Source organism: Heterocephalus glaber, unplaced genomic scaffold (genome assembly GCF_053883595.1).
Source record: "Heterocephalus glaber isolate CG9 unplaced genomic scaffold, H.glaber_assembly_v1.0 deba00001673, whole genome shotgun sequence".
Taxonomy (NCBI): domain Eukaryota; kingdom Metazoa; phylum Chordata; class Mammalia; order Rodentia; family Bathyergidae; genus Heterocephalus; species Heterocephalus glaber.
The window spans coordinates 11,650,004-11,665,556 of NW_028258410.1; the positions used below are offsets into that span (position 1 = coordinate 11,650,004).

A 15,553-nucleotide genomic window follows, 5' to 3' on the forward strand; every position below is an offset into this window, starting at 1 on the left:
CAGAAGTTTTCAAGGGTATATTGAGGACCTGGAGCCTTGGGAGGGGAAAGCTGCAGGAAGGAAATGAGAAATAATTAACTGATCAAATGTGGTCCCACATTCCTTTAAGCAAATCCAAACTGCAAGTGGAGACTGACGGGAAAGCAAAATGAGGAAGCAAATGCTTATTTTGATCAAAGTCTTTTCTGTGGAAAAGCTTCACTTATAAGATCCTGTTCAACAGTACGTTTCTCTAGTGTATTGAGAATGATTCACTCTTCAACCTGCGTCACATTTTCCCTAGAAACATCCTTGTGCTTATTACACATCTATCTGTGGTATCTGAATATAGATCTTTTGAAAAAGATCATAGATCTGTTGCTGAGGGTTTTGGCAGCCCAAGCAGTGTGGAGAAAGTGTAGGGGAGACAAAAACTAACCAAAGCTTGTGAGCCCCTCCCCCAGGGCAATGAGAAGGAAATTCAGTATTTTTCTTTCCTCGCTGAGTCTGGAAGTTTCGGTATTTCAAGCTGGGTCGTAGTTATGGGTAGAAAGTACTGAAATGCAACAGCCTTACTTATATTAATTATAATACTAGATTGGAAATAAGATCACTTATCTGTTCTCAATGATTTATAAAACTTGAGTGACATTATCACCCAAGCAGAGTAATAAGCATTCCAATCAGGTTCCTGTTTTCCCTACATTTTCATAAATTCACTAATACTTAAACATTACCTATGAGAACCATAAAAACATTACCTATGAGAACATTTTCAAGTCTTTTTTTTAACAGATTAGGAATGTGTAGTAAATTTCCACTATAAAGTACTATTTTAAAAACAAGGTTTATTTACTGCATTATAAACTTAGCAGTACATGCAACCAGGTGGTGTCTGTATCTTTCCTCTACATGAGAAGCTACTTTCCGTATCCCGTTATTCTCGAGGCCACAGAAAGGGAAGGAGGTAGCTGTCTGCTGAGACCGAGGCTCTCCAGTGGATGCCAGAAGTCTGAGGGGAAGGCGTGACAGCTCCTGGAGACCACTGGGACTCACTGAGTCAGGGTCCCTGATCTCTGCTGAACCCTCACCACGGCTGGGGACGTGGGCAGGGCCTGGTCGTGCAGACAGAGCATGTGCATCCACAAAGCACAATGTGAGTACTGAAGTTCCATGTAAATCTAATTATTAGCATGAACCGAAGGTACTGTCATTGTTTAACTCATCTGACCTTTTAAATGGATAACCAACCTTGAGGCTTAATTGGATTTAAAAAAAATCAATTTCTAGCCATTGCGTAGTGTTGAAATGAAGCACCGCATTCTCAGGCAATTGTAAAATCAGTTTTGCTCGAGACTTTTTTATTATTTACAACTTTAAAATGACATCATCCATCTCAGTAAGTGTTTTATGTACACATATACCTTTTATAAACAACCACAAACCTACAGGTACATACATCAAGTCACGTCACAAAAGAATCATTCTTTTCTGTTCAGCACAGGCTGATTCAGCAGCAGCAGTCTCTTCACACCAATTACACCAACACTGAACGGGGATAATGACACACCACTGTTTGCAAATCTCTCGGAGCCACAGCCTGGTCTCATCTTTGTAATAAGAAAAAAATCCTTGAGGAAGCTTTTTACCAAATCACATCTTGACCATTAAATCTTTCTTGAGGAAGGTCATTTAATTTTATGGAAAGTAATGAACAATTAAAATGGCCTAAGCAGAAATAGCACTGGACTGGAAATGAGAAGGCTGATGATTCTAGTTCTAGCCCTGGGCTGCACTCGCTGGGTGACCTTGGCGGGCTCTGGTGCAGGCAGGTCTCAGTTTCACCATCTGGAAAAGGGGGGAGGTTTGCATGGAGAGAGACGTTCTCTGTTCCCCACAGCTGGTGAAAGCAGAGGTCTATTATGGTGCCCTGGGTCAGAACAAGTTAAAAACAACATTTGATTCCCTCAGCACTTAGTCTGAGAAAAGAGGCCGAATGATGCACACCGGAGCCCTTTGCCTCCATTACAACATCTATAAAATGAAAAAAATAGTGATTACTAATGGTGGAATTTGGATGATTAGCTAAAAGCAATTATAGAATTATAGTTGACAAACAGAAAATGCTAAACCCAGTCTTCTATTTTAGCTGAGCCCAATTTAAATGTGCATTGTGCTGAATGGAGCTTCATCTAAATGGTCCATTTTAGCCAGATTATGGAGCTAAAGTGGAGAACCACACAATTATCCTGAGCATTCAGCACAGTCCAGAGAGCTCATTTGGACAATTGGACAAATGATTATTTTCCTTTGCCTCAATTGACCAGATAATTGTGTACCAGTCTCTGCCATTTAGCTCTGTGGAATGTCTCTTTGTATAGTGAGAAAACCTGGCCACAGACTGGTACAAGGACATCTGTCTGAGGGTGGCATGGAGTTGGGGATGAGATGCACACAGTGGCATCTACTACCCAATTCTGAGTTCTAGATTGGAAACACATTGACATGAACCCAGTCTCTGTCCGCCACCCAGGGCCCACATTAGCTTGGCCGACACCCATCAACTGGAAGGGGGATGCTTTCCCTGTTTCAAAACACGGCCAAACACAAACAGCAGGCATAAGGTTAAAGGTAGCACCTGGGCAGTCAAGAGAATTTAGGGAGAAAGCCAGGCGATTTCCAGGGCCAGCACACACAGGGATGTACAACTCTAGGCATGCACTCAGATGCATCACAGCACTGACCTCTACAGTGTGGGTAACATCAAGTGTGTCAGGTCTGCCTTCCGAAAGCCTAGAAGAAATGAAAACTTACCATTTTTAATCAGTGAACCAACAACACTGAGAAGCAGGAATTCTTAGTGCTGTCCTGTCTTCCCTACACCCAACTAATCATCCTCCACCTCGACAAAAGTTCTCTCCTTATGGTCCACACGACTTGAACAGGGACCCTGACGACCAAAACCAAGCAGCATATGGAGTGGCATGCTACCCTGTCTTCCGCCCAACAGCGATGTTCTGGATTTTATCTGCACACTCCTGTGGCACCATTTCAAAACTGGGCCAGCAAAGTCTCCATTGGGAACATAACCAAAGCGGTTTCCATGCAAGAACCTGTATGTCCACGGGTTTTGGACACCTCCCCACAGTCCATCTGGATGGAGGACTTCTTCAATGTTATTACCAGTAGTCTGAATGCTCTTGAACCCTGTGACAGACATCTGCTGAGATGGCTGATGAGCATGTTGGGGGGAAATGTAATTTCTAGCCAAAGAATAAGGTGAGGGCACAAAAGGAAGAGGCCGTTTCTTCTGTGTGGTTTGTCAACAGGCTCTGAAGGTAATTGCCATGAGCAATGGCAGCATCTCAGGACTAAATGCCAGGCTTGCCAAGGACACTACCCGGAATGACAGCTCGCACAGACACCAGTGTCTGACTGAAGAAGTGCACACCCATCACAATCCACAGCCACATCTCCCACCAGGTGTACACATGTGTCAAGGTCAGGACTCTGTGACAGAGACTGTCCCAAGCCCTCAGGACCCTGGAGACAGGCTGGCTTTGGGCTCGATTGACAAACATTGTCCCTACAACTTTTGGTGTAACGGAATGGGGACACTCAGAGTCTTGTGGAAAGTCATGGGTCCTGGAGCGTGTACGTGAGAATTACTTCTGGCACACTACAGTTACACTTCAAGATTTCCATGTTCTCCTTGGTATGTACAGAAAGCACGTTTTCATAAGGAAAATAATTATCTGCCTTTTGGGCAGTTTCCCTATTTGTATTTGGACAGCAGATAGATCGGTCCCACTGGAAGCGTGCACTAGACAGATGGACTTGCAGACACTGAGGCAAAGGCCTCAGGCACACAATAAACAGTCCTGGGCCAGAAAGAGCACAGAATCTGTCAGGCTCTCCCTACTACAAATGCATCGGAAGAAAACATGGACCCATCGTTAAAATTAATACCAGGATCACAGGATGTTCTTTAATCTGCATGAATGCTTTATTGTACAAAAAGTTTCCAGTAGCAGTAAATTAATTTTTAAAAAAGGACAAAAGAAGTCATTTTGGATAGAAGCGCTTCACTAATTGCTTTATTTAAGCATATAAGAAAAAAAGTCTTATCTGACCAATTACGTTGAAGGGTTTTTATTACCTTTAAGAAGTCATTAGCTGGGATAAAACACTGCAAGCACTTGTGTCAAAACAAATAAATAATGCTCTCTCAATTAGCAGAGGAGGTAAATCCGTTAAATTAGAGATATACAGATTCACATGACATGGCCCAGCCAGCAACCCTCCCCCCCACAAAAGGAACAAAATGACAGACAGCAGTTTTACAGTGTTGGGAAAGATCAGGAGCTTTGCAAAACTGACATTAAAATTTCTGCTTTTCCTCCCAGCTCCACTCAACAGGAGTCAGCCAGGATACCGGGAAAGGAATGGGGCCCAGGGCTAGGCCCAGGTGCCCAGGGGAAGCCTTCTCCTGCAGGGCCTCTTCCTGGAGAGTGCTTCCCAGGCCAGCGGAGAGTCTGGCCTGGATGATTGTCACCCCCATGGCTCTGCAGGGACTAACGGGCACAACTATGGGCAGGTCAAGGACTCCATCTCCTTCAGAGGGAAAGAATTACCCTGAGGTACAGGACATGATTATCAATTTCCCTTACTTTCTCATATGCTACTGATCTTCCCCCAAGTACAGGCTCAAAAGAAAAATACAGTGGTTTAAGGACCCCAATAAGTCAGGCGTGGCTCTGGGGCCAGCTCCAGGCTGGCCCAAACATCTCCCACCCTGGGACACCAGTCACTGCAGCAGATAGATGGGGCTTTGCAGCACTGTACTAGCTTGAGACTGAAGAGGTCAGTTCCTCCACTCTCGCATGAGATTCTTACAACAATTTCTAATCAGGTCCATTATGTTACCCAAATGGGTTGTGGGGGAGGCAACCCAAATTACTCTATTTTGGGGAAATAAACATAAATAAGTGCTAATCCTTTCTTAATGAGTCAATGTCCTTCAAGAGTTGGTAGGAGTCAGCATTTTAAAAGCTTTTAACAATTATCCACCAAGGTCTCCATGGATTGTTCTCCAGGCAAGTTCCCTAATTCAAAGAGTCCCACTTAGAGGAGCAGCTGGTCTAAATGACTGTGCGCCGTGGGGTTAAAGTCAGCTGGGACTCTGCAGGTTTCGAGTCCTATTGTCCAGAGGAAGAGGGAGGAAATGACTCCCGATCCTTCTTTCCTAACCAGCGTCCACCAGGGAACGCCAGGCACACCTCTGGATTCTCAGTTCTCCAACCTGCAGCAGTGAGAAAACAGGAGGCTGCCTGGAGGTGGGCACGAGGTAGGAAGCCTGGGAAGGGGCTTGGGTGTTAAGACATGGTCTGTTTGGATGACTTGAGTGCACATCTCTGGAAGCCACTTCAAAAGCCATTCTTGAAGAGGCAATTCACGTGACTGGCCTAAATAAAATGTAACGCATTTAATGGGGTCATGCTCTTCTTAAATTTTTAAAGAGAAAAAGAAACAATGAAAAAGCCATCAAAACTTACACAAAAGCCACTAAAATTATACTGGTATCAATTAAAACAGGGCAAATAAAACACAAACGACTGAGTTTTCAAAGCTATCGTCACTTCCCACATGGCAGTTCCAAGATTATACTCCAGCACCATACACGTGATAATAGGTAGGTAAACGACAAAGTCCTGCTTTGGCGATCTGATCTGTGCTCACACAAGCAAAGGATTTCCCAATCAGATTGTCACAATCCTCAGGAGTGCGTCTACTTTCTGGGCACTGTTAAGTGGCAATGGAAGAACCAATAAATCAAATCACTGGTGGAATATTTTACTTTAAAATGGAGTGATGTTTGGTTAATAATTTGAGATCCAGCACTCCTAAATGGGGTGACCCATTTAAAATGGCCTCTGTGTAAATTCACAGCTCATTAAATGGAGTCTGGTTTGAATAGGTCATTACGTGGCTGGGGCTTAAGTAACAGGTGGAGTACGGAGGCTGGGGACAACCCGAGAGACACTTGCTCAATCTGGGGACTTTCACACCACTGTCAAGCTTCCTTTTAATGTGAGGTTCGTTCAAATCACCAACTTTTAAATTTAGATGGTTTTGCTGGGTAACCCCTTTTGGTATACAGTAGAAAATCCAGTGCAAAATTTTAAATGAGGAATACTCTATTTACAATTAATTTAAACTTACGAAGCTATTTTAACTGGCCCATCTATATATGTTAATTAACATCATGATGGTTTCTTATTTTTCACACTTTGTTACTCTGTTAACCGTGATGGAAAAGCTAAATTAAGTTAATGGGGAACGGATTATAAATTCTTAAAGGACTTCTTAGTTTGTTTTCAACTGGAAAATATATAAAGATGAAGAGGCATTTTTGCCTCTACTCATAAATTTTTGGTACCAAATTTCTTAAAAACCAAATGGTTTAAAAAATTTTTTCCAAAAATTATTTTAACATGCTGCTCAGACATAACTGCTAAAAAAATAGCATATACACATAGAACACTGAACAGCTTCAGCAGTGCCTGTAAACTTTCAACTCATTTTCACTTTCTAAAAAATATATATTTTATAACTGATCACAGAAGAAACCTCTGTTATGCAACAGCATCAAAGGCCCTTAAAGACTCGACAGTGATGGCAAACAAAAGTAAAGGCCCCTTCCCCTCGCTTGAGCACGCCGGAGGAGAGGAATCTGCCGGAGGCCCAGGGCCCACGAGCCCGCCAGCTGCACCTCTGCGCAGCTACGGATGCACGCTGAGCCCCCACACCGGGACGTCCACGAGGTGGCAACAGGAACCAAAGGCCACTAGCGAGACTTCACACCGACAAGGACAACAATGAGGATAATGATGATGACAAACAGCATTAAAATCACAAGCATCTTCCGATTCTTCTTTTGGTACTGCTCTGCCTACAGAAAGAGGAGAAAGGCAGTCATTTCCCAGAAGCCCAGGCCGGCCTCCTGCCTGTTTCCTGGCAAGGCTTCTGGCTCTTCTGCACAGTGAGTGGTGTCCCTGCAGTCCCGGCCAGTCAGGGAAGGGCTCCGTGACCCTGGCGCTCCTTATGTACCTGGACTTGGGGAAACACCACTTCAGAATCTACCGCTGGGGCAAAGGCTGGCGGAGACGCTATGGACCCCGCTCTTCAGCCTCTGCTGCCTCGCTTCTCTCCACTGCAGCTTCCCTGGCTGCCAGGCAGAGCCCCCACGTCTGGAAACGCGCATGCTCCAGCCCTGCGAAAGGCGACAGCTGGCTGCGGTTACCACAACCAGGAATATGGAGCTGACGGCCAGAGAGGCCCACGTGTTACTCCCTGAACTTGATGGCAAACAAAAAGCTCATCCTTTGAACTAGAAATGGGGACGTGTGCCCCATGGATCTGCGGACACAGCCCAGCTGAGGTGCATCCTCCCTGAGCTAACGATGACACAATGGCGGTGGGGCCTGAAGCTCAACTTGGGGGTGAGGCCCGCCCGCCACACCTCTTCCCTAAATACCTCACGCTGAAGTGCCAGCTACACCACCCAGCCTGGGATGCAGAAGCCCCAACATGCCCAGGGTTGCTGGTAACAGATAGAGACCCCTGAGCAAGGAGACCGGAGGGCAGGAGAGCTGGGAGGGGTCCCAAGCCCAGAGGCAGAGGGTGGCCCACCCTCCCAAGACACTGGCAGGACGGGTGGGGAGAAAACCACCAGGTAAGAATTCAGTCCCGTCCCACCTCTGAGGCGAGGGTGCCCACCCGATGCCTGGAGGAACCCCTCCTCAACTGGGAGGAAACAGCCGAAGGAGGAGGCCACCTCAAGAGCATAGCCAGTGGGAGCGACTCCCATGGCTCAAGCATCCTCAGAGAAGCTCATCAACAACCAAGGACGGCCAGCTGTGCTACCGATGCCGGCATGGGTCTGAGAAGATGGAATACACCTTCCTCCCTAGTAAACAACCGGGCACTGGGGAAGCCACACCAAATAACTCGCTTGGAAACCTCTCCGATTTATACAGTACAACTTAAAACAAAATTTCTACTTCCTACGAGATTTGTTCACTTCTGCAGAGAAGTCTTTCCTCTTTGTCTGTGCTATAATAGAAAAACATGTTTCACTCGTTTTTATTTAAGAAACTTCAAAACCCATGCATAATTCAGCAGCACATCAAAACCTGGGTATTACAGAGTGAGAACCTAAAGTTAGCTTCCATTTTTAATAAACACAGCTTGGTGACCAAGTCAGTCTAAATGCGTAAACAGCCCCTGCAGATCTAAGGCCAGATTTCTCCACATCATGTGCTGCTCTCATTTCTACTCCCACCAGGCAACGGCACACCGAAGACAGCTAAGGACTTCCAGTTAGACTGTGCAAGGCTGGGTTCTGAAAGCCCGAAGCTGCTGTTAGGGACAATCTCTGCTCCGGAAGTGACTAGTTTCAGAAGAATAACGGCATAATATGTCAGTGAACTGGAAAGGTGTTCTTACTTGGCTAGAAATACCAGTGAATCTCAACGACACAAGGAAACAAATAGAATTTATTTTATCTGTGAGGTATTGTTATATTCCTTTTAAAGAAAATATGTGCCCAATTATACACCAGCACACAGCAGCTGTGTGTGTTTCTCATAACCGATGATGAGAAGATGCTTTCCACTGTTTTTTTCTTAAGAGAAGGAAATTAACAAGTAATATGAAAACAACCTGATATAGGCACCTCATTAGCAAAGAATGAGAGCCCCACTACTTCATTTCCACAAACTTCTCTTTTCTCAAGGTAACACACAGATATGATGTGGTAATTAAAGGGAACATTAGATGTTCATCATCTCCAGAATGACTCTACCAGCAATTCATCAGAAGGGCATCGCAACAAGCAAAGTCTGAGTCAGCAGCAACAAGCATACAGATTGCTCAACACATATTTTAGCAAATACCCATTCAGTTGATTCCCCCAAACAAGAAGTCTCAGAAGGGATGAAAAGAGGAAAACTCCAGTCCTTTTAGAAGTTACTGTCACAGAATGGAGTTCTCAGCAACATCTGATCTCAGGAGCAAGGCACACGTGGAAAGGTAAACTCCAGTAAAATGGTAACAACCCACACAGTCAACCTTAAATGAAATGATGGTGTACATTTTACACAACTGCACTGATAGCCAACCATAAAGACAAATGCTTAAGAGTTATGCCAGAAGAGAATCCTCTTATGAATTCTTGAGATCTGATAATAGTTCCTAAAATTCTCAGCCAGAGAAAGATGTTATTACCTTGTGAAGCTGTTTCAAGCCATCTTCAGTTTTGATACAGGACTGTTCAACGTTATAGTCAATTCTATCAAGGACCGTTCCCTGAGTAATAAATGACAGTTACAAGTGATCAACAACTGCAACGAGGGAAAGTGAAGTTCAAACACGAGATGTGCAAATTACAGACATCATCTGCCATAAGATAGCAATTCACCCAATGTGTGATGAAGGCACACAGTGGGAACTCTGGGATCCACCCTCAAGCAGTGTGAGGTACTTGGTGGCAGAGTGCTAGGTTAGTTGCAATAAAGTCTAGCTCATGAGAAATACTGACAAACTGAGGTTCCTTTCTTGGGTTTAGCCACTATAGGATGTGCCATCTTCAGACTTACTGGGGCTTAAAAGAGTATATGGTTCAGTGGACCTAGGCTCTGCCCAGCAAAAGGCCAGCTTGGATGTCCACCTGGGGCTTAAATATTGGATTCAAGTAAGCAGAGAATGCCAGTTAAGCTCAATCCAGGGGTAATTAGGCTGCAAACTGATTGTCACATCTATAAACCTGACAGTGGTTCTCCATGGGGCACAGCAGAGCGTGGAAAGCTCCAATCCACCATCCAAAATTAAAACTCTGGCCCTCAAGGGGAAGTTTTAAAAACCACTTAATCTCTTGGCTCTTACAGGAAGAAGGGGCCACTGAGCTGCATATGAGGATAGGGCTCTTGTTGAAAACATGCTGGGTCAGGAGAGATAGCAGTTCACAGGGAGACAGGACACAGGAGTAATTAATGTAACTGGATCTTGCCTAGCCTGAACACTCCATTCTGCAGTTGGTTTCTGGGGGATCAGGACCCAAATCCCTGCTGGCAAGATAATAAAATACCCTCATCAGATTTTAACAGTGAACAACAATTTAATTGTACTTGAAAGCTAGTGGTTCCAATGGCCATTACACAATAACCTGCCAAAATTAGAAAGGAAATCTTATCTATTGCCAGAATCAGTGCTGGGCTCGGTCAGAATCATGCAGGCCCCCACAGCAGGGTGCTCACATGAGTACCTTGGGGCAGGGCAGAGTATTAGAACTTCGGTTTCTCTTTGGGTTTACTAATATTTTTACAGGGAATGATAGTAGTCTATACCATTTGTAATATACATGTACTATGTACACACACAGGTTCAAATTTTTTCCTGACAAATACACAATCGAAGGATTTTGGAGAAGGAACACACTGATGGGGTGGACAACCCACATACCTGCTCTACAATCATGGCTCCTAAGTCCCTAAAGATTTCATTCAGGTCAGAAATGGACTGCGCAATCTGGAGGATCTCGCGCGCTCTCTCCTCCACCATCAGTGTATTCTGCTCCACCAACACCAGCTGGTCATCCGTGAAGCCCTAGCAAGACAACAGTGCAAAATTTCCCCCTTAGGAAACTTACGTTGTGCCACTTCAGGTGTAATTCAAAGAAAATGAACTTATAGAAAATATATCTATAAAACACATGACAATAAATAAGCATTTATTTTTCCCTAATAGGAAAGATCCAAATTCCCCAAAGCACTGTGGCCATAGCAAGGGACACAAGAGAAGCTCAGCATGCAGCCACGCAAGGGCTCTGGGATGGCCCTGTGCTTCTCTGTGTTCTTCTGAGAAAGGGGTAAATGCTGCTTTCCTGAAGGCTCTGGAAAGCAGGTCACAAGGTCTCCTGTGGGCTTTTGGAAAGGAAGAAACAGTATGGCTGTTCTTCTGCCTGCTGCAAAGATCCCTTGATGGGCGCCCAAGTCCAACAGTGCTGCTCCATTTGCACTGCACGGGGGTTAGAGGTCTAGAAATGGGAAGAAACAGAACAAAGTGCAAATGTACAGCAGTCATTCCTTCGCCCCTCACGTACCCGAGCATACAGAGTATTATCGTCTCCATCATCCATTAGTGGTACTGATGTATCAAAAAAATGCTGGGATCTTTCCTCTCGATTCTTCACGCCTATCACAGATAGGAATCCACTTTACTTGAATATGTAAACCGTCCTGGTTACCGTTTCACCATGAAAAAGCGGAAATCTAGAGTAAAGCTCAGCAGTCAAAGTGGGGATCTCCTTATAGCTTTAAAGAAGCCCATCTTCAGTGGGGTGAGGGAGAATAAAGCATTAAAACACACACCATGCAAGTGTGGGGGTTATTCAACACAAAGTCACCATCTAAATGTGCAAAATTCACCTGATGCCAAAACAAAAATGACATGATCATCTCAGAATCTCTAAGTGAAAACAGAAATAGTTACTCTAACTGCTGTCACAAAATATGAACAACAACACCGGTATTTCTCTCCGGGAGCATCTCTAGTAAAAACTCCAAATGAGCCTAATCAAATTTCAGAAGAAATGAAATTAAAACACAAATATGCCCCTTGTCAGTACCAGAAAGATGGGGGGGGGCACATAGATTAGGGGACTTCATTGATTCCAAGGGCAACAAAGCAAACCCGTGACTACAGGGCAAGTAGAATGAGCACAGAGCTGGCTTCAAACTGCTCGGAAGAAAGGGTGTGCTCAGGGGACTGGTGACAAGGGCAGGGGTTTTAGAAACTACTCTCAAATGCTCTAGTTGCTATCCAGATATGTGGCTTTATGCTGTGGTGACTGTCTACCTATTTAGGAGCAGCTCCCTAGCCTCAACATCTAGAAAACAAGTTTTGAAAATGTGCTCGATTGCTTTTCAAATTCTGGCTTGGTTCTGAACTACCCTGTGGTGCCCGGAGCTGGGCCTTCATTCCCTGCTCATTCCCTGCGGAGCCCGCGAGGGGAGGGGCCTCCTTTTGTCAGATAAGGCGTGAATGTGATCAAAGGTGGTGAAACATTTACAAGAAGGAAGCAAAAAACCCACAACAAACCAAAAAGTAGCTCTTCCCTACTCAAAGATCCCTTCAGTAGGGCTGGGCAGCACTCACGCTTGAGGTAGCCGGATTGTGCGTGCCGGAAGCTGGTGGACAGCTCCTGCAGGGTCTGTGCCAGGGAGGCCACCACGTTGCGCAGCAGTCGCTCCTCCTGCTCGGAGCAGGCCCTCCGGGCCCTGCTCGGCAGGGCCTGCACTGCACGCTGACACCTGTGGAAGAGCTGAGAGCACAGGAGCCCTCAGGGCTCAGGTGAGCAGGGGACGGAGGTGCCACCCCAGCCTCGGCCGCTCTCCCACGAGCAAAAGAGAGGGGATGTCTGTGTGTTAGCTCCCGTGGGGAGAAGGAAGCGAGTAAAGAAACCAGGCTCCCTTCACACACGCAGATACTTTCGCTGTACTGCAGCTTCCCTTTGCACAGCGTCTGCCGGGCGCCCCACACATCACCCTCTCCCAGCAAGCTCAGTGGGAGGCAGGTCCAAGTTTATCTTATGCCCATTTTTAAGGATGAGAATGCTGGAGTCAGAGGGGTGAAAAGAGAGGAACCATGCGAAGAAGCAGGGTTCACACAAGAGATGCTCTTCCTCTGACAATCAGCACCCTGGAGATCTAAACAAACACCAACGTCCACACTGAAGCTAAACACCAGTCTCATCCAGGCCCAGACGATACTAAGTTTCTTTTCAATTATGAGAACTGTATTTTCGTGTAAAATTTGTAAGCACTAGTGTTTAACAGAAGTCACATGGTTTTAAATGAAATGACTGAATTCAGGAGTATTCTGAGCTCAACTTTTATTTAAGCAGCCCAGAGTAGCATCTGCCCACAAACCAGCCACGGAAAAATAGTGCCCCGCCTCCAAGACGTCACACACACACGCTGCTGCACCTGGTGGGCCTCTCGGCCTCCAGGAGCCCGGCTGAGAACTTCCGGCTGGGAAGCGGAAATCTAGGAAGCTGCCTGCCAGCTGCGTTAGAATGGCGGCACTTCGTGGCTTCTGGGGTGGCCGCCCCTTCCCCGGAACCAGTCCTCCCCCTCACCTGTGTGACCTCCTGAGTGGTTATTTCAATGGCATGCTCCTCCTCACTGCTGTCATCCAGGGTGGGTCTGTTTAAATGCTTGTCGTGAAGGCTGGCTAACTCCTTCATCTTCTGTTTAATCCGGCCAACATCATATTGTATCTAAACAAATGAAGTCACCAGAACTCCACTGACGCCTGGCAGGTATCTGTCTGCCTCAAAGACAATTAGCTACACTCAGAATACAGAGCTGGGTCTGCAGGGAACCCTGATGGCTTCCTGATATGTGAGCAAATTTTAATTTAAATTACCAGAAAATTTTTATAAAATCCCTACTTTATTGTAGTTTAATTTCTATAATTCAAGAAGTTACTACCAATGTTAAAACTAAGGCCAAAATCATTAACATACACAAAACCTTTTCTTATGTTAGGTAAAATGAATAAACCCAAAGGTTAAGTACTTCTAGATATATACCCTCTAGCCAAATTAGTTTATATTGCAGATATATTGAAATATGTTGCCATTATCACATAAAAAACAAAACCGTGAAACTAACATTCAACTTACTTCATCCACTCCATCCACCCATTTTGGAGGTGACCGTTTTGTTACACCGATGGCTGCTTCTGGATCTAAGCTAATGCCCGATACCAGTGCCATACGGTCATCGGCAAGCTACAGAAAAATACACGAACATTAAAAGGGTTATTTGGATTCAGCATAGAAAAAGATACTCTTACCTCCTTTCAACTGTTATTCCCTAAGAGGATATAGGATGCAAGAATAAAGGGATTTGCTTTCATACAGCTAGGATTTGGATTGTTTCTATCTCTTTATACACCAGTTCTTAATTTCCTTGGACATATCCTTGTGAGCACGAATCTGACTTCATCTGGTTACAGAAATGTAATGAAAAGGTCAACAGAAGATGCTTAAAAGAAAGACCTCTTAGAACTGGAACTATGATAGAAGGCATGAACCTCAGCAATTAATGTGATAAGAAACAAGTAAAAGCAAATAACTAGGCTACAAATGGAACTGATAGAACATTTTTGATAGTAGCAAGGTTTACTGACATTCACTTAGCTAGTTTTAGAAATGCTGATCCAGTTACCTTGGTCCTGAGATCACTGACTACATGTTAACAAACGTGTGTGAAGGAACTGCCTGAACCAGTGGGCAAAGCCCCCATGGGGCAAGAGCAACCCTTAAAATCTCACCTTGACCCCAAGGCCGTCATTTCTTTCCTCACTTGGCTGGCCACCAGCAACATCGTCCCTTGCTTTGAAATGATACTGCAAGTTCGCTCCCCCCATCCCCTGCTTAACTGTGTAATACACTGCCTTAGCAAGCTTTCAAAAGAATCCAAGGGAAATTGCAGTTTTACATGATTTGCTTTTGCCTGGAGGCTATGAATGGGCTGACAGCATCTTGAGGGAGCCTCAGGAACACAAGGCTATTTTTTTCTTTTTCTTTCTTTTTTCAGTGCTGGGGTTTGAACCCAGGGCCTTAGCATTAAGCTCTAGCCCCAGTGCTTGTTTTTGTTCTGTTTGGGTTTGAGACAGGGTCTTGCCAACTTTCTAAATTGCCCAGGCTGGCCTGGAACTTGAAATCCTCCTGCCTAGGCTTCGCATAATGCTAGAATTACAGGTGTGAGCCACCATGCCTGGGTCCAGAACTCAGAATTTATTTATTTATTTATTTTGGTACTGGGGATCAAACTCGGGACCTTGTACTTGCAGGGCAGGCGCCGGGGTAGAGCTCAGAATTTTTAAAGGGTAGTTTCAAAAGATCCGAATGATAATCAAAATATAATGGTAAACAATCTATAAAAGTCCTCTACAGATAATACTTTGTACTGTTCTATAAAACTGGGTGAGGAATTTGTATTGCTTTTTCTTCTTCCCTGCAACTACATAAATTTATTTTTTTATTAATTTGGTAAATACTTGCTTACCAAACAATAAAGGAACAGGTAAAATTCAAAAACCCACAGATGAAGGGGAAAAAATAGCACATAAGCCTCCCTCTGCTCTCAGCCCCGTGTGCCTGGGGGTGCCCAGGCCACTCAGGGGCGCACCTGCCACATAACCACTGCCTGAGCCCCTGGGCGCTGGGATTAAGGCCACCAGAGCCCACCACCAAGGCTGGTCAGCCAGTGGGGCCCAGTGTCACTTCTGTCCGGAACAGAACCATCAACACCTGCACTGCTTGCAGCTCTGCATCCCTGAAGTGGAATTCTCACCCTCCACTCTACCTTTTGTTTGTTTTTAAGTAAGAGTTCACTAATAGGAATTTTAAATTCTTATCTTAATCCTCACAAAAACTAGGTGAGCTAGGAATTATGATTCCACTATACAAATACAGAAACTGAAACCGAGAGGTTAAGTAGCT

At 44.9% G+C, this 15,553-nt stretch overlaps 1 protein-coding gene across 15 annotated transcripts in view; it reads right to left on the minus strand.

The window, feature by feature from the left end:
- Nucleotides 1–1,319: 1,319 nt before the first annotated feature.
- Nucleotides 1,320–15,553, minus strand: part of Stx16 (syntaxin 16) — a 28,076-nt gene continuing 13,842 nt past the window's right edge. For 5 of the 15 annotated variants that reach the window (XM_087197915.1, XM_004840944.4, XM_004840943.4 and 2 more), the window contains 7 exons: nucleotides 13,727–13,834; nucleotides 13,178–13,318; nucleotides 12,196–12,361; nucleotides 11,141–11,232; nucleotides 10,501–10,644; nucleotides 9,268–9,348; nucleotides 3,964–6,931 (listed from right to left, as the gene is read on the minus strand). In XM_087197915.1, the coding sequence (XP_087054041.1) occupies nucleotides 6,827–6,931; nucleotides 9,268–9,348; nucleotides 10,501–10,644; nucleotides 11,141–11,232; nucleotides 12,196–12,361; nucleotides 13,178–13,318; nucleotides 13,727–13,834 (837 nt within the window). In that variant the 3' untranslated portion in view covers nucleotides 3,964–6,826. Of the gene's footprint in view, nucleotides 2,014–2,723; nucleotides 2,773–3,963; nucleotides 6,932–6,953; nucleotides 7,253–9,267; nucleotides 9,349–10,500; nucleotides 10,645–11,140; nucleotides 11,233–12,195; nucleotides 12,362–13,177; nucleotides 13,319–13,726; nucleotides 13,835–14,379; nucleotides 15,535–15,553 lie in introns of those variants that run through there. The other 10 variants (XM_087197916.1, XM_087197914.1, XM_004840941.4 and 7 more) reach the window with 7 other exon arrangements.